General features: G+C 43.4%; 1 protein-coding gene across 1 annotated transcript in view; it reads right to left on the bottom strand.

Annotated features, from left to right (window-relative positions):
* Positions 1 to 19,359, bottom strand: part of PSME4 (proteasome activator subunit 4) — a 201,664-nt gene that overhangs the window by 42,379 nt on the left and 139,926 nt on the right. The window contains 5 exon segments of the mRNA XM_073628566.1: positions 2,065 to 2,218; positions 4,303 to 4,384; positions 10,095 to 10,224; positions 13,641 to 13,694; positions 15,770 to 15,906. Coding sequence (XP_073484667.1) covers positions 2,065 to 2,218; positions 4,303 to 4,384; positions 10,095 to 10,224; positions 13,641 to 13,694; positions 15,770 to 15,906 — 557 coding nt within the window.

Below are 19,359 nucleotides of genomic sequence, written 5' to 3' on the forward strand. Positions count from 1 at the left end.
AAGAAAAAATAATAAATGCACATTTTTTTGCAGGAAAAAAAAATGCGCATTTTGAAATTTTTTTTCTTGCATGAGCCTGGAAAGCAACGCCCCCGTGATCTGGAAATCAGGGGTGCTTTTTGTTAGGGTTGTGCAGAAAAGCCCTGCAGCTTTCAGACAGTACCTGCATACAGGCTGACTGTTCCAAAGCTGTCGGGCTTGTGAATGAACTACAAGGGCACTCATCAGCACCTTCGCAGTTTATTCAAAACTACAAGCCATCAACCACGGTGGCTGACAGTAGTTGTAGTCTATTCATTCACTGAAAACAGTGAATGAATGATGCGGCTGCATGGGGTGGAATCCTGCACAGCCGTGCTGTTTTTAATTGTGATAGTGGGTACAGAAAGAAGATCCCCCACCCACTGTCACATTGAGCCGGGGGATTCGCTGTAAGAGCTGGAACATGTAACATGTTTTGAAAAGGTGAACTAAGGCCCCTTTTACACCAGCGGATCTCTATGGGGCGGCAGATGGCAGGGGACATGTGTCTAGACAGAGGAGAGCGGACACAGACCTGTCATCCGCTTGCTCAGCGGAGAGACCCCACCGCTTGAACGGATCTGCGCCATTTGAAAGGGGCCTTATCCTTTAACCGCTTCAATACTGGGCGCTTTTGCCCCCTTCCTGACCAGGCCAATTTTCAGCTTTCAGCGCTGTCACACTTTGAATGACAATTGTGCGGTCATGCAACACTTTACCCAAATGAAATTTTTATCTTTTTTTCCCCACACAAATAGAGCTTTCTTTTAGTGGTATTTAATCATTTTGTGCTAAAAAAAAAAAAAAAAACTGTCAGTACATTTTGTAAATAGTTTTTTGCCTTCACTGATGTGCGCTGATGAGGTGGCACTGATGGGGCGTCACTGATTAGGTGGCACTAATGGGCACTGATAGGTGGCACTGATGAGCACGCACTGAAAGGCAGCACTGACTGGCATCACTGAAGGGCACTGCTGGGGTTGCACTGATAATCAGAGCACTGATTACCTCTACAGGTCTCCGCTGGGAGGAGATGCAACTGATTGGCTCTTCTTGCCTCACACTCTGTCAGTGGCATTTCCGTGATCACATGGGTAAAGAGCTGTGTCACTGGCTCTTCACCGATATCAGGGTCGCGCCGTGTCCTAAGACCTCCCTGCGTGCCTTCATGGTCTTTTACTATAAGGTGGGCAGGAGGTGGTTAAAGCGGAGTTCCACCCAAAAATGGAACTACCGCTTTTCAGAAACCCCCCCCCCCCTCCGGTGTCACATTTGGCACCTTTCAGGGGGGAGAAGATACCTATATAATCCAGGTATTTGCTCCCACTTCCAGACATAGATAGCCGCAGTATTCGCAGATATCTATGCTATATCCGGCGCCTACTCAGTGTCCCCCCCCGGCTGTCTTCTGGGAGACACACAGGTCCCAGAAGACAGCAGGGACCAGTGGAATTGCGCATGCGCAGTAGGGAACCAGGCTGAGAAGCCACAAGGCTTCACTTCCCAATTCCCTTACCGAAGCTGGCGGTGCCTCCATCCGAGAGACAAGGGACAGATCGGCTTTGTGTGCCGACATCGCGGGCGCCCTGGACAGGCAAGTGTCCATATTTTAAAAGTCAGCAGCTGCAGTATTTGTAGCTGCTGACTTTAAAAAAATAAATAAATAAAACAGCGGAACTCCGCTTTAAATAACGTTTTAAAGAAAATAATACACCAGGAATTCCAACACAGAACAAAACACCTGTGTGATGGAGGCGCCAACTGAATCGGTCATTTCTTAACCCAGGTGTTGTATGCTAGCTCTGGGGCAGAGAAATAAAACCTATTGAAGGAGTTATTCCTTAAAATGAACATGCAAAACTTGCTCTGCCATGCACCTTCTTGTTGCATATAAGAGTAATATTCCTGCACCTTATTAGCACGCCATTATCATTGTTATGGCCGTTCAGAGCTACAATCAAACAGCTTGTTACTGCAAAATCAAGAAAGCAAAAGATTGTAGCACAAGGAAACAGACAGCGCAGCTACTGAGGCAATGCTTACCGAGGCCACGTGTAATATCCCCAGTGTGTCTTCTCCACAAAAGTACAGGCTTCCCAGGATTCCTTTGTCTTTGGCAGGCTGGCACTGTCATAATGTATCCACTCGTTGTCAGGCCTGTCCCCTGGAATGGTGGCACCTGGTTTGGTACATCCACCTATCACAGATTAAAAGGAAAGAACAGTGTGTCTTCAGTGACTGCATGTAGAAGGCTTTAACTGCAGTGTTTACCTTACTTTTTAAACTTTTTCTGACAATAATGTAATCTATGATGATCTCTGTATTTTTAGTACATATATTATAGATTAGACACTACAGGGAGATCTCAACAACCTAATGGAGACCCCTCTGTCCCATGTGCAGTGCACCCTTCTCTAGCTGCGCCAGCCGAACTCCACCAAAGACTGCACATGTGCGCACTTCAAACAAGCCGGAGCAGCTGGACTTGTATAATGCAGCAATTTCAGTGTAGAGGCCATCATTGCTGTGTATGTAAAGGAAAGCAGGAGCAGCATTTTAATGGAGGACCTCTGGCATGTAATATTTATAGGATCTGGAACTGCATAGGGGGATTTTTGTAAAAAGTTACTAAAGCTGACCTTACACTTAAAATGGAACTTTAGCTAGAAAATGAGGTCCTTGCTTTTGCAGATATAGCTATGGAAAACATTAAAGGAGTTGCAAAGGCAGAAGGTTTTTTATCTTCATGCATTCTATGCATGAAGATAAAAAAAAATCCTTCTGTGTGTAGCAGCCTCCCCAGCGCCCCCTAATACTTACCTGAGCTCCATCTCTCTCCAACGATGTCCACAAGTGTCTCAGCCGTCCGAGGCTCTGCCTCCTGATTGGTTGAGACACAACGGCGCCATTGGCTCCCGCTGCTGTCAAAGTTAGTCAGCCAATCAGGAGAGAGAAGGGGCGGGGCCGGGCCACAGATCTGTGTCTGAATGGACACAGGGAGCTGAGACTCGTCTTGGGTGCCCCCATAGCAAGCTGCTTGCTATGGGGGGCACTGAACAGGAGGGAGGGGCCAGGAGCACAGAAGAGGGACCCGAGAAGAGGAGGATCCGGGTTGCTCTGTGCAAATCCACTGCAACAAAGCAGGTAAGTATAACATTTTTTTTTTTTTTTTAAAATAAAAATAACAAACAACGAGGCATAGTTACATAGTTACATAGTTAGTGAGGTTAAATAAAGACACCAGTCCATCCAGTTCAACCTGAGTGAATGTGGGTGAGTGTCTACAATTGCCCCTATCCCTGTACATTGTGTCTCATTAAGATGCTCATCTATTCCCTCTATTATTTATTTAAGGTACCCATATAGCACCGTCAATTTACGCAGCACTCCACACATACATCGCACACTCACAAAGGTCCCTACCCTCAAGGAGCCCACAATCTAAGGTCCCCAACTCCCATTCATATACTAGGGCCATTTTTTTTTTTTTGGACAGAAGCCAATTAACCTACCAGCATGTCTTTGGAGACTTTACAATCACTCAAAAAAAAAAAAAAGTGTCTATACTGTTTAAAATCCAGCAATACAATGCCTCACCCTGCTCTGCACATGCTCAGTTGCTTTCTATTTTAACGCACTGCCGAATTTGCAGAGGCCGAACTGCTGACAACTTTAAAGTGGAATTAAATCCTCCTATATTCTTTAGCCCCTGTTCTCACTGGTGTGCGACTTGTCCTGCGATTTGACAGTTCCAAATCGCATGACAAGTCGCAGCCCACTTGGCTGCAGAACCGGCCAAGATTCGTCTATAGCAGGCCTAAGGGTGGGAAAGAAAATACCAGTACAGTGTTTGTTGTTGGGGACAAATTAGACATGCCACAAAGTTTCTGCTATTATAATGAGCTTCTAAAGTAGTTTTATCTATTTCATCTAAAGTTTATATAACTTTATGGAAACATGACTTTATCAGCATAGTATGCCATTAATCTAGTCAAACACGTGGCCAGGGCATGGCAGAAACGTGATAAAAATAAAACTTTTTTTCAGACTGTCCATCATATTTTTATTTGCTGTGATCACTGCAATGACTGTGGACAAGCCAAACTGACACACAAAGATGAGCCACGGACACAGATACCCAACCCTGATAAATGCTACACATTTCCATTCAAATTTGAAGGCTGATGGTTTTCCATTCAGAAAAGACAAGCCATTGTTAAGGGACAATAAATCCATTCAACAGTTTAAATTGTACATTCCCAAAAATATATATATACATACTAATGGTGTAAGGGCAAATGGGCATTTTGACATGGGGTCTCTTTAGCTGCTTTAGAATTCCAGCTACAGCAGAGATTGCCATCTAGAAGAAAAATTAAAAGCAAGTCACAATGTCGTATTTCACAAGAATGCACGCTTGTATTATATAATTACATAAATGGAAACCTGTCAACTCAGTGTTCTCTGTAGTTGCCCAACTATTGCCCAACTATTTTGCTGTCAGAAGTATGAACATAAGAACTTGCATATGCTTTGCTCCAGGTTAGTGACTTGGGGTCGGTGTAAAAAAAATATTAATTCTAAAGCTGCAACTAATGATTGTTTTCATAATCGATTAGTTGGCCGATTATTGTTTCGATTAATCGGTTAATAACCCTAAAAATAAAAAAGTGTGGTGTATAATATAGTTAATATGTAAAGTTTAAAAAAAGGCAATTTACTAAATATCTCTATACGCAGGGGTCAATATAAATAACCAACTATATGGTTAGGGAGTAAAATATCTAATCCACTCTGAGAATAACAGACAGAAGAGATATACTGTATATACTATTAGAGGTTGAACCTGGTAAATATCATAGACTCAGAGATCAAATTTTTTTATTTAACCACTTCCCATCCAGGACAATTCTGACATTTCTCCCCTACATGTAAAAATCATTTTTTTTGCTAGAAAATTACATTATATATATATATATATATATATATATATATATATATATATATATATATATATGTTCTTTTGTAGCAAAGACCCTAGAGAATACAATGGCGGTCGTTGCAACTTTTATCTTGCACGGTATTTGGGCAGCAATTTTTCGAACATTTTTTTTTTGAGAAAAAAAAAAACAGTTTCATGCTTTGAAAAAAAAAAACAAACATTTATTGCATAATGTGAAAGATGAAGTTATGTCGAGTAAATAGATACCCAACATGTCACGCTTCAAAATTGCACACACTCGTGGAATGGCGCCAAACTTCGGTACTTAAAAATATCCATAGGTGACGCTTTAAAATTTTTTACTGGTTACATGTTTTGAGTTACAGAGGAGTTCTAGGGCTAGAATTATTTCTCTCACTCTAACGTTCGCGGTGATACGTCACATGTGTGGTTTAAACACTGTTTTCATATGTGGGTGGGACTTACGTATGCGTTTGCTTCTGCGTGCGAGCACACGGGGACAGGGACGCTTTAAATATTTTTTTTTTATTGTTAATTTTATTTTTATTTTTTTTAGTTTGACACTTTTAAAAAAAATTGATCACTTTTATTCCTATTACAGGGAATGTAAACATCCCTTGTAATAGGAATATGGCACGATCGGTCCTCTTTACAGTGAGATATGTGGTCAGTAAGACCCCACATCTCACCTCTAGGCTGGGAAGCCTGAAATAAAAAAAAAAAAAATAAACGATCACGGCTTCCCAGCCGAGGCAACGCCATTCATAACATCGCGCCCGGCCTCCGAACGATCATAGAGACTCTGGCGACCATCTGGTCAGCCGGAAATCTCTATGGTCACCATCCGGGGACGGCGGATCCGTTCTCCGACTCACCGATGGAAGCGGTGTCGGTAGAAGCACTGGAGGGCGGCGGGAGGGAGCGTCTCTTCTTGCCGCCCATAAGAACGATCAAGCTCCAGAACAGCCAATATGATTGTTCCTATGGTGTAGGGAATCACGGGCTGAAAAAGCCGACATCTGAATGATGCCTGTAGCTGCACCGGTCATTCGGATATACCCCCCGCAAAGTCAAGGACGTCCTGGGACGTACCTTGGGCGGGAAGTGGTTAAAGAAAAAAACGTTAGACGGTTTAGCAGATTTTCAAACAGAACTGTAATATATTATTTGCTGGCCATACATAAACAATGTCTTCCTTCAAAAAAAAAAAAAAAAAAAAAAAGTCATTTTAAGAACTTTGATTTTCTAATCGTTAGTGGGGTCAAATAAACGTTTGTTTTCAACCACAGTGGCGGGAAAATTTAGAAATAGAAAACTTCTTGGTCAGAGGAATGTGTAGACAGTGTATGTGATTTTCGTTCAGAAATTACATTCGTTATAAAACAGAATGTTAAAAGCAAGTGAAAATTTCAAATATTATTTAATTCAGCGAATGTACAAAGATTTTTCGCATGAATATTCTCGTCTGAAAATTGATCCGTGTGGCCAGCATAAGGCTCGGTACACACCTATGCAGTTTGCTTTTGATCAGTTTATACTGTTATTTTTGCTGTGCGTGTTGATTTTTGCGCACGCGATTTTGCTGCGATTTGCGGTTTTGCTTTTTTATGCCTTTTTTTGCCCAATTTGTTGTTGGGCAGATAAAAAAAAACACAAATTGCTGCAAAAGCATTACATGCTTTTCTGCAGCTTATCTATTGACGTATATTGAACTAAAAAAGCACCGTTTTGTGTTGGAAAGGGTCAAGGACCTTTTTCAAATACGCAGCAGCTGAAAAAAAGCATAGATGTGGACGTTAAATGAACTGTAGTGCGTTTCGGCAAAAAGCACCAAAGAACACATGGGTGGGAACCAGGTCTAAGACATTTAGTAACACAACGGAGTTAAAAAAAAAATAAACGAAAAAAATTAGCTCTTCACAGTACAAAAAGTGCAAATAATCGCTACTGTAAGGGGTTCCTTTTTTACTGTGCAACAGGGAAAGTAATATTTACAATAGCGATTATATGCTCTTTTTGTACTATAAAGGGCTACTTTTAGTTTTTTTTTTTTAACTCCATTATGTTACTGGCCAATTAATCGATTATGAAAATAGTAATTGAATAATTTCATAATCGATTAGTTGTCGATTAATCTAATTGTTGTTTCGGCCCTAATTCATTCCCTTCCACTTGTGGATGTCAATGACAATGTTGATGTGTAAATTTACTACTGCATGTCCAATGTACTACAGGATGGCTTCATATGTGGCGCCCATTGCTCAGCTCAAGGTAAATATTATGTATTGCTCTGGGTACTGTACAAGTTGTGGTTTTTAGGTGTATATGTTATAAGTTTTTTATACCCATGGACCGTTACCCTTGTTGTATATCTGTTCATTGGCTGGTATGAATTCCAAATTGCTACTATGCAAATATTATTGCTTTATTGAATAACTGTGTATACCTTGTTGTAGAATTGTCACTCTGTCCCATTTATACTCTTCTCTAATAAAGAGTTGTTTAACCACTTACGCCATCCCCTCCCCCCCGCCCACCGTGGATATAAGTCGGTACTTTGACGTTAAATACCAGGGTCATGCCAGCAGATAGGTATTTTTTGCAATGGTGGGCAGTCCGCTTTAAGATAAAAGTGGTCTCCGCGGCGAATGCGCTGCAAGATCACTTTCATCGGCAGAGAGCCCACCCCCCTCCCGCCACTTACCAGATCCAGTTTTCAACTGATAGCCAGGAAGTCGAGTGAGGGAATGATAGCCCCCACTCGACTATGCCATTGGATGACGAGAGCGACGTCAAACAGCCTTAAAGAGATTAAAAAAAAAAAAAAAAAAGATTTTTTTTTTTTTTTTTTTTTACATTTTTATTGCTTTTAAGTGTAAGGCCCCTTTCACACGGGCCCCATCAGTTTAGCCACGTTAAAAACGTATCAGTTCTTATCCGTTGCTTCATCCATCTTCATCCGTCATCCGTTCCGTTAATCTCCGTTTTCATCCGTCTTCCGTTCCGTTAATATCCGTCTTCATCCGTTAATGTACACGTTCACATCCGTTTTTTCATCCGTTTTTGTATCCGTTTTCATCCATTTACAGCAGTTTCTTTGCATTTAAGGAAATTACCTAGAAAGCCTTGCTCCACCCATCCTACACTGCCATGCGTGAACAATTTGCCGACTACTTTCTATCTCTATCAGGAGAAGTTTCATGGCAGTACATATTATATATATATATATATATATATATATATATATATATATATATATATATATATATTTAATGCAGTGCAAATTTTAATTTATTAATTCATTAATTTGGGTATTTCATTGTGTTTTGATAGCATAAAAAGACACAAAAGCACATGATATGTTCAAAACAGTTTTAGTTTTATTATTCTGCATAACCCTTTTAAAATAAAGGTTTTTTCACTTTGTTTTTTTATTTGTCAAAGTATGAACTTTGAATTATTTCTTCAAAACGGATCTTAACTGATCGGACGTTGACGGACATTGTCAGTTAACGTCAGTTAATATCCGTTTTGACGGATCTGGACGTAGCTTTGTACGTTAAAAAAAACGGATAAAAACGGAAGCGGAGGTTAACTGATGGTAACGGATGGTCATCCGTTTGCCCATAGGAATGCATTGTCGTCCGTCGACGGATGGAAGAAAAACGGATAGACGGTCCGTCCGTGTGAAAGGCGCCTAAATGTGAGGTCTGAGGTCTTTTAGACCGACCCCAGATCTCACATTAAAGAGGTCCTGTCATGCTTTTTTTTCTATTACAAAGAATGTTTACATTCTTTGTGATAGGAATAAAAGCGATTCAAAAAATATTTTTTAAGGCACAGTGTAAAAAAAAAAATAAATAAATAAAAAAAAATAAAAATAAAATAAATAATAAAAATTTAAGCGCCCTGTCCCTCCATGTTTGTGCAGCAGAAGCAAACGCATACAAAAGTCACGCCTGCATATGTAAACAGTGTTCAAACCACCCAAGTGAGGTATCGCTGCAATCGTTAGAGTGAGAGCAATAAATCTAGCAAGACCTCCTTCTGTAACTCAAAACTTGTAACCTGTACAAATTTTTAAATGTCGCCTATGGAGATTTTTAAGTGTCAAAGTTTGTCACCATTCCAGGAGCGTGACCTGTTGGGTATCAATTTACTCAGCATAACATTATCTTTGACAATATAGAAAAAAAATTGGCTAACTTTATGGTTTTCTTATTTTTTTAATTTAAAAAAAAAAAAAAGTGTGTTTCTTCCAAAAAAAAACTGTGTTTGTAAGACCGCAGCGCAAATACGGTGTGACAAAGTATTGCAACAACCGCCATTTTACTCTCTAGGGCAAAGGTGTTCAACCTACGGCCCTCCAGCATTTGCAGAACTACAAGGCTGACAGTTGCAAGCATGACTCCCTCAGGCAGAGGCATGATGGGACTTGTAGTTCCGCAACAGTTGGAGGGCTGCAGGTTGAGCACCCAATTCTCTAGGGTGTCCTAAAAAAAAAGTTTTATATATATATATATATATATATATATATATATATATATATATATATACACACACACACACACACACACACATATATATATATATATATATATATATATATATATATATATATATATATATAATGTTTGGGGGGGTCCAAGTTATTCTCTAGCAAAAAAAAAAAAAACAGATTTTAACTTGTAAACACCAAGTGTAAAAAATAGGCCCAGTCCGGAAAAAATTCCTTAAATTGGTAAGGCCCCTTTCACACTGGCGGAGTCCACCAGGGGATCTGCCTGCCCAGCAGGGGATCTCTGCGCTGAGCATGTTAATGACAAGTCCATGTCTGCTCCGCCGATGCAGAGCAGACATGGACACAGCCCACTCTCCTCTATGGGCAGTCGGATGGAAACGGACCGCCTGTCCTTTGCACCCGACTGGCATCCGATCCACCAGATGGATGGGGAACAGATCCCCATCTGTCTGTTTTTGGCGGATCGGATGTCGGTGGCTGTCAATGCATGATCCTATCAGGTGCACCTGAACAACTGACTGGCGGACACAATCGGTCCGCCCGTGTGAAAGAGGCCTAACAGAAAAAAGAATGAAATGACAACTGTACCTTGCGGACAATAAGAGCATCGTGATTCAGACATTGTACCAAGTATCTGATTGCACGAAGAGGTAGAACATGGTCATCCCTCAGAAGTAAAGACAAGAGCCCAATGCCAATGTGTTCAAACTTCCAGGGGCTGAAATGAAGACACAAGTCGCAATTATATTTCTAAAAACCATCATTTTATTCTAAGAAAATAAAGCATTAGATTTGTCGTTAATAATAAGACTTAAGGAGACCCTGTCACCAACTTAATAAATTGCAGGTAAAGGCACAAAAAAATTAAATGCTTGCTTGCAGTGTTTTCCCTTTTATTATTATTATTATTATTTTGTATTCATTTGCAATGTGCCTTTGAACTTGCTAGAAAATTTGACTATTCTAACAAGACATCATCCCTCTAGTAATCTCTCATGGCAATGCCCCTTTAAACGAACCTGTGAAGTACAAAGGTTTACTGTACCTTCTCTTCTCAAAACCCTGCACACCCCTCCAGGTGAGAAATGTTAAACCAGCCCTCTTTAGCTAATGGATCCATAGCATTGAGCTCCAATAAAAGCTATATCACCACCCTAGAGTTTGCATGCCACCATCTCCTAAAATAGTTTACTGCATTTAAAAAAAGTGGCAAGATTAAACACAGCCCCACAACTTCCCCCTGGAGAGTTGACAACTACACAGAACTCATAAAACTATGTAACACACAGATTACTTTACATATGACAAGTGACTTTAAAAATAAACTCTCATTAAATACAAGGCTACCCTTGTTATTTTTTTTTATATTCTTCGTCTAGAATTTTGCATGAATTGGAAAACATAGGTAGTGCTTTTTTGTATGTTAAATAAAATTAAACCTTATGTACGGTGAATCTAGACCATGTTACTACCAATACTAAAAAGACCCCGTGCCCATTGGGCGTTTAGCCCTGGTGCAAGAGAGGTTTTTAGGTGCGGGCAGAAGGAACAGTTGCACCAAACCAACTCCACTGCTGGCAGCCTATTAAACTGTGAGAGGCTGACAGCTGCTACACTTGGACAGTGCAGTTTTCGAACATTTGGGGTTGTATGCCCAAATACAAGAAGTCTGCGTTCTCAACATTCGTCCCTTGGCGCACACTGCCCTAAATGTTAGAAGAACTCATTGCAACATTCAGCTCTCATTGCAAGAACTCATTGCAGCATGTCAGCCTCCCAGAGTTGAATATAACATAGGCACCTAAACACCAGGGACACCTCCTTCTGCACCTTAACACCGGGGACACCTCCTTCTGCACCTAAACACCGGGGACACCTCCTTCTGCACCTAAACACCGGGGACACCTCCTTCTGCACCTAAACACCGGGGACACCTCCTTCTGCACCTAAACACCGGGGACACCTCCTTCTGCACCTAAACACCGGGGACACCTCCTTCTGCACCTAAACACCGGGGACACCTCCTTCTGCACCTAAACACCGGGGACACCTCCTTCTGCACCTAAACACCGGGGACACTTCCTTCTGCACCTAAACACCGGGGACACCTCCTTCTGCACCTAAACACCGGGGACACCTCCTTCTGCACCTAAACACCGGGGACACCTCCTTCTGCACCTAAACACCGGGGACACCTCCTTCTGCACCTAAACACCGGGGACACCTCCTTCTGCACCTAAACACCGGGGACACCTCCTTCTGCACCTAAACACCGGGGACACCTCCTTCTGCACCTAAACACCGGGGACACCTCCTTCTGCACCTAAACACCGGGGACACCTCCTTCTGCACCTAAACACCGGGGACGACCTCCTTCTGCACCTAAACACCGGGGACGACCTCCTTCTGCACCTAAACACCGGGGGACACCTCCTTCTGCACCTAAACACCGGGGACTGCCCCGGGACACCTCCTTCTGCACCTAAAACACCGGGGACACCTCCTTCTGCACCTAAACACCGGGGACACCTCCTTCTGCACCCTAAACACCAGGGGGGCCACCCTCTGCCACCTAACCGGGCCCCTCTTCTGCACCTAAACACCAGGGCCACCTCCTCCTGCCTGCACCCAAACAGCCAGGGCCACCTCCTTCTGCTGCACCTAAACACCAGGGCCACCTCCTTCTGCACCTAAACACCAGGGCCACCTCCATATGCACCTAAACACCAGGGGCCCCACCTCCCCTTCTGCACCTAAACACCAGGGCCACCTCCCTTCTGCACCTAAACACCAGGGCCACCCCCCTTCGGCACCTAAACACCAGGGCCACCTCCTTCGGCACCCCTAAACACCAGGGCCCCACCTCCTTCGGCACCCTAAACACCAGGGCACACCTCCTTCTGCTCTGCACCTAAACGCCAGAGACACCTCCTTCTGCCCTGCACCAAAACGCCAGGGCCACCTCCTTCTGCCTGCACCCTAAACGCCAGGGGCCACCCTCCTTCTGCTGCACTAAACGCCAGGCCACCCCTTCGGCCACCTAAACGCCAGGGCCCCCCTTCTGCCTGCAACCTAAACGCCAGGGCCACCTCCTTCTGCCTGCACCTAAACGCCCAGGGCCACCTCCTTCTGCCTTGCACCTTCTAAACGCCAGGGGGCCCACCTCCTTCTGCCTGCACCTAAACGCCAGGGGCCACCTCCTTCTGCCTGCTGCACCTAAACGCCAGGGGCCACCATCCTTCTGCCGGCACCTAAACGCCAGGGCCTCCTCTACACATCTTCTGCCTGCACCTAATGCCAGAGACACCTCCTTCTGCCTGCACCTAAACGCCAGAGACAACCTCCTTCTGCCTGCACCTAAACGCCAGAGACACCCCAGAAGCCAGACACTCCTGAGAGCCCTGCACCTAAACGCCAGAGGACACTCCTTCTGCCTGCACCTAAAACGCCAGAGACACCTCCTTCTGCACCTAAACACCAGAGACACCTCCTTCTGCCTGCACCTAAACGCCAGAGACACCTCCTTCTGCTTGCACCTAAACGCCAGAGACACCTCCTTCTGCCTGCACCTAAACGCCAGAGGCACCTCCTTCTGCCTGCACCTAAACACCAGGGACATCTCCTTCTGCACCTAAACACCAGAGACACCTCCTTCTGCCTGCACCTAAACGCCAGAGACACCTCCTTCTGCACCTAAACACCAGAGACACTTCCTTCTGCCTGCACCTAAACACCGGAGACACTTCCTTCTGCCTGCACCTAAACACCAGGGCCACCTCCTTCTGCACCTAAACACCAGGGCCACCTCCTACTGCCTGCACCTAAACACCGGAGCCACCTACAGCGGGGCTAAACGCCCAGTGTGAATGGGGCCTCAGAATTAATAGCAGGAGCATCCCATGTGCAGGCAACCATTACACAAAATTATCAACAGATGTGTTACAATGTAAAGTACCTATACAGGAAGGAAAGTGTGGGGGGGAGGGGGGGAGCATTTGGGAAGTGACATTTTTTTTTCTTAATACACTCAAATTGAGAGAGATGCACATTTTAAAGTAATGAATTTTTTTGCTATGCACGCGAAAAGTTTCTAAACATAAATCTACAGTAGAAACACCACAATTAGATACTTACAGGTTTCTTTGTGCAACACAATCGATCAAAGTGTCGACTAAGCTTTCATAATGCCTACAAAGAGAAAGCAAGCCAGTAGTGAGAACAGGAGTCAGGAGCCATGGAAGACAAAAAGCTGTATTACAGACACCAAAATATGTGAATATCCCATTATGTGCCTGTGTTAAGGATGAGCTCCGGCGTGTTCGCATGGCGCACGTGCCGAGCCCGCCAGGAAGTCGGCACGGCGCAGCGCTAATCACAGGCAGGGAGACATTTCCCGATCTCTGCAGCCGCACATCGGGAAATGTCTCACTGCTTGTGATTAGCGCTGCCCCGTGCCGACTTCCTGGCGGGCTCGACACGTGCGCCATGCGAACACGCCGGAGCTCATCCCTAGCCTGTGTAATGCAAACAAAGATACTGCAGCTTACAAGTCCTCAGATGTGGTGGTTGCATTTTTTTTTTTCTTTTAAAAAGGTTAAAGTGAAGCTACACCCAAAAAGGGAAGCTCCCCTTGTCTGCCTCCTCCCCCCTCCACTGCCACATTTGGGGGGGGAGCGGGTACCTGGTTTTGTTAGTGAACTGAGCCAGAAGTCGACTTTTTTTTTTTTTTTTTACTTTCTGCTATAACACATACCCAATAAAATAAAAAAAACACAAATTTCTTCATCAATTTAGGCCAATATGTATTCTGCTACATATTTTTGGTAAAAAAAAATCCCAAAAAGCGTATATTGATTGGTTTGAGCACAAATTATAGCGTCTACAAACTATGGGATATTTTTATTTACTTTCTTAATTACTAGTAATGGCGGCGATCAGCAACTTATAGCGGAACTGCGATATTGCAGCGGACAAATCTGACACCGCACCAAGACCCCTTTCACACTGAGCCATGCCCACGTTAGTGCTAAAGCAGCCCTCATTTTAGCGGCGCTTAAGCACTGTTTAACCCCCGCTAGTGACCAAGAAAGGGGTTAAAAAGTCCTGTCTTGCGGCGCTTCCAAAGCACTTCCCATTCATTCCAATGGGCAGGGGCGGTTTAAGAGCGCTGAGTACAGCACTCCCAAACCGCCCCAAAGATGCTGCTTGCAGGACTTTTCCCTAACGTCCCACAAGCGCACCGCCCGGGTGTGAAAAGACACACTGCAATGAATGGGAGGCGGTTTTCAGGCTTTATTTAGAGCAGCCTTTCTCAATCTTTTTACCCAGCGGAATCCTTAAATTAAAATTCATGTCTCAGGGAACCCCTGCCAAGATTAGTCTATTAGTGGTCATTAGGAAACTGCCCCTTACATTGTTGGCCAGTGGGAAGAAAGCACACTTACAGACCGCTTTAAAGATCAGTGGCGTCATGCTACTGGCTCCGCCAAGTAGTGATGGACCTGGATCTATGAAGGCACCTTCACACAGGAGGTCAATTATCAACATCTCAAGGAACCCCTAGCAACCTGTTGAGGAACCCTAGTTGAGAATAGCTGATTTAGAGGCTATTTCTAGCGCTAAAATGCCTGAAAACCACCTCAGTGTGAAAGAGGTCTAACACTTTTGACATTTTGGGGACCAGTGACACTAATACAGTGCTCAATGCTAAAAATATGCACAGTCACTGTATAAATGACACTGACTAGGAAGGGATTAACATCAGAGGCGATCAAAGGGTTAAATGTGTGCCTACGTTGTGCTTACTCACTGTGGGGGAGGAGCTTTGACTAGTGGAAGGCAAAGATCCATGTTCCTACTCAGCAGAAACACAGGATTAGTGCCTTCCCTTCTGACAGAACGACAATCTGTCTTGTTTACATAGGCAGACCACCGTTCTGTGTCCAGTATAATCGGTGGATGCCGGGGGACATCAAGTCCGTGGTACCCGCTACTGGGCTCCCGCGGTGTATGATCACAGCGGGAGCGGGTCGCTGGCGGCGCGCACCCCAAACCCGGAAGTGTCAAATGACGTATTAGGTAAGTGATCTGGCGCAGAGTGGCTGTCCTGGCGCTGTATATGCACGGCAGTCCGCAACTGGTTAGGAGGACATCCACCATACTATACTATACAATCTTCACACAATGAAATCAAGTATATCCCAAACAGGAAAGCTGCTGCCTTTAAAACAAATAAACACCCCCCCCCCCCCCCCCCCCCATACCGTAAAGACTCTGCATTCTTCTCTTCTTGTCTTTTCACTGCCAGACTCAGCTGATCTGGATGAAGCAACTCCACACCAAGAGAGGGGGTGGGTGACTTCTGCAGCAGTACAGCAATCTGGATACAACTTTCTGGAACCTGTAATAAATCACACAGACATCAATGGCATCCCAATTTTACCTTAACAACTAAACCTAAAAGTAAGCCCAGGCTTTGCAGAAGCAGCAAGAAAAAGCAAATTTTAGGTGAACCAGTTGCATTATCCTCAACAGTGACACTGTCAGGTTTAAAAAAAATCTTTATTGTTTTGACATAAATTATTCCAAAATGGGAAAACAGGATTTTTTGTTACTAACTATAAAATCCCTTTCTCGGAGTTCATTGACAGACATCAATCTCTTCAATTCTTGACCATAGGGGTTTATAGCACCACCTACAGGAGTAGGACACTAGGCAGAGAAAAAACTTGGCACCACCTACGGGCAGTTCTAGCTGGTATCAGGGTGGATATAAATCAATGATTAAAAAAAAAAAAATCTGATTTTTTTAAATAGATTTTTTTTATTTTTATCATATTTATTTTAATAAAATGCTTTTGGAGTAAAAATCTATCTATCTAAAGATAGTTTTCTACTTATGATACATTAATAATTTAGTTTATTCAGCATTAAATGGAGCTTAGTTATGTAGCACGAGGCTGTATATTCTGCAATATTTACATTTTTGGTAAACTCATTCAATGAATCCAAGCTCTGCAAGCTGACATAACCATCAGATTAAAGTTCAGGAATATTCCTTTATCCCATGGTTTTGCAAATCGTAACAACGTAACAATCTAATAATAATAATAATAATAATAATAATAAATAAAAAAACATTTTTTTTATTATTATTATTATTATTATTAATTTGTTCCATTTCATTTGTTAAGATGCAACATTTGTTATTTCGGGTAATTCGTAACTTCAGATAAATTTGTATTCGTTACGTTCACAAACAGCCAAATTTCAAAGGAAATTCCAATACCTATAATTTAATTAGTTATTTATTATTTCAAATTTTACTGATTTTCTTTCTTCTTTTCAGATTTTCACATTTCCAAATTTCCGGAATTCGGAAATGTGAAAATTCAAAATTCGGAAATCTGAAAATTCTAAATTCGGAAATCTGAAAATTCGGAAAACAGAAAATTTGGATTTTCAAATTTCGGAATTTTCAAATTTGCAATTTCGAATTTTTGGATTTCCGAATTTCAAATTTTTGGAAATCTGAAAATTCTAAATTTGGAAATCTGAAAATACGAATTTTCAGTTTTCTGAAAAAAGCAAAAAAAACCGAATGAAACGAAAACGAACAAATTTTTTGTCAGTGCACATGTCTAGTCAAGAATAGAAGAAAGCTGTGTCTGTCAATGAACATAAGACCCCTTTCACACTGAGGAGTTTTTCAGGCGCTACAGCGCTAAAAATAGCGCCTGAAAAAATCCTCAGCTGCAATCCCAGTGTGAAAGCCCGAGTGCTTTTACACTGGGGAACTGCGCTGGTGGGGCGTCACAAAAAGTCCTGCCAGCAGCTTCTTTGCAGCGGTGGAGGAGCGGTGAATACACCGCTCCTCCCCATTGAAAACAAAGGGGCAGCGCTGCTACATCGTAGGCAAAGTGCAGCTGCAGCGGCATTTCGCGGGCGGATTTAAAGTGGTTGTACAGTCATTTTTTTACGTTTACCTACAGGTAAGCATATAATATAATATACTAGCTCATTATGCCTTATGCTTTACAGGGGTAGAAAAAAAAAATTTTTTTTGCGGGTATACAACCGCTTTAACCCCTTTTCGGCCGCTAGCGGGGCGTTAAAACCACCCCGCTATCGGCTGAATAGCGCCGCTAAAACAACGGTAAAAATAGCGCCAGACTACCGCTGACGCCCGGGGTGGCTCAGTGTTAAAGGGGTCGAAGAGAAAAAACGATTTATTCCAGAGCCATCGCGTTTTGGTGGCCAGAAACCACCAAACAGAATGGTGTAAAGTGGACTGACTGAGTGAGGTCTATACAGTCATTGGTCCTGGGTGGTTTAGTAGTATATCTGCTGAAAGATACTGTGCTCCTAAACCAGCCATTATTCAGTATTTCACCTAATTATAAAGACATCTCATCAGCTGAAAGATTGCTCTTAGAAAGATTCAAAGCATTTGATTGGTCCAGCGTCTGTCCTCAGAGTCTCAGCTGTTCTCATGGATATCCCCTTCACTTTTCTCCCCCTTGTCTTCTGATGAAGGTGGGGGGTTTCTAGACCCCTGAATCTTAATGGCTCTGGAATAAAACCCTTTCTCTAGTATGGAATATAGTTTTTGTCTGCACTGTTAACTCTTCAATCTTAGATGTTCTCTGTTACAAAAGAGACAGTGGATATTCTTTGGCTTGGGGAAGCTGGCAGCCCGAAATCCTAGTCCAAATATTACAACTTTAATAGACAAACGGACAAATTTAAGTCCCCAGCGCAATTCTTGTGCTTGTCCAAGGTTAAAAAAAACTGGCCACAATGCTTTTACGGCAAAAGAAGACAATAAAGCGGAACTAAACACTCTTATCCTTGAAGCGGAGTTCCACCCAATAATGGAACTTCCGCTTTAAGTGCTGGTGACCCCTGACATGCCACATTTGGCATTTCGATTTTTTTTTGGGGGGGGGGGGGGGGGGGGTACCCTGTTTTTACAGGCACCCAGCTCCCACTTCCTCCCCTGGCGCAGCAGCGCCGGAATGAAGATCCCCTCCCCCCCTCCCATCTTCTGGGACACATCACAAGTCCCAGAAGATTGCATGGCCATTCACAGAGCGTAGCGTGGCTCGCGCATGTGCGGTGCGCACCCGGCCACAGCTGGCCACCCAGTTAGAATGCCAGCGCCACAGAGAGGAGAGGGAGAGGAGCAGGGCTTTGTGCGCCCGCATCGCTGGTCTGTGGGACAGGTGAGTGTCTGATTATTAAAAGTTTTTGTAGCTGCTGACTTTTAAAATTGGTGGAACTTCGCTTTAAGGCCTGGCGACGACATCCCAGCGCGATTTCGGCATGACTTGCACACAACTTCTTTACGGGTTTTACTTCCTCTTTTTTCCCTCTGCAAAGTAAAAGCATAATGGGCATTGCATACTAGCCCATTATGTTGCACTTACTCGCAAACGAAGCCTGCGATGTCCCAGAGGTCCGTGCAGGTTTAGGAGATATTTCCAGCACCTACAGGTAAGCCTTATTATAATTATATATTATAGCCCCGTGCAAGGCCTGCATTTACCCTCGCAGGGATGCACAGGTGTTCTGTGCATTCCTGTGCAGGCAGTCCCATTGATGTCAATTGGGACGCGGCAGCCGCACCGACACAGCCGTCGCTCCCAATTTGACATCTGTGTGGGTGCGTGCTCCTTTTTATATAGGATAGAAAGTTATCAGTTGCCATTGTTTCTAGAATATAAAAGCGATGGGTTTAGTTGCGCTTTAACTCTTCTGCACTGCCAAACAAATGTCCTATGTCAGTCCTGTGGACCCGCTCATCACGACTGTGCCCTGTGACAAAGTGAATGTTGGCAGAAGGAACTACTGA

The sequence above is a fragment of the Aquarana catesbeiana genome, linkage group LG04 (genome assembly GCF_042186555.1).
Source record: "Aquarana catesbeiana isolate 2022-GZ linkage group LG04, ASM4218655v1, whole genome shotgun sequence".
NCBI lineage: Eukaryota > Metazoa > Chordata > Amphibia > Anura > Ranidae > Aquarana > Aquarana catesbeiana.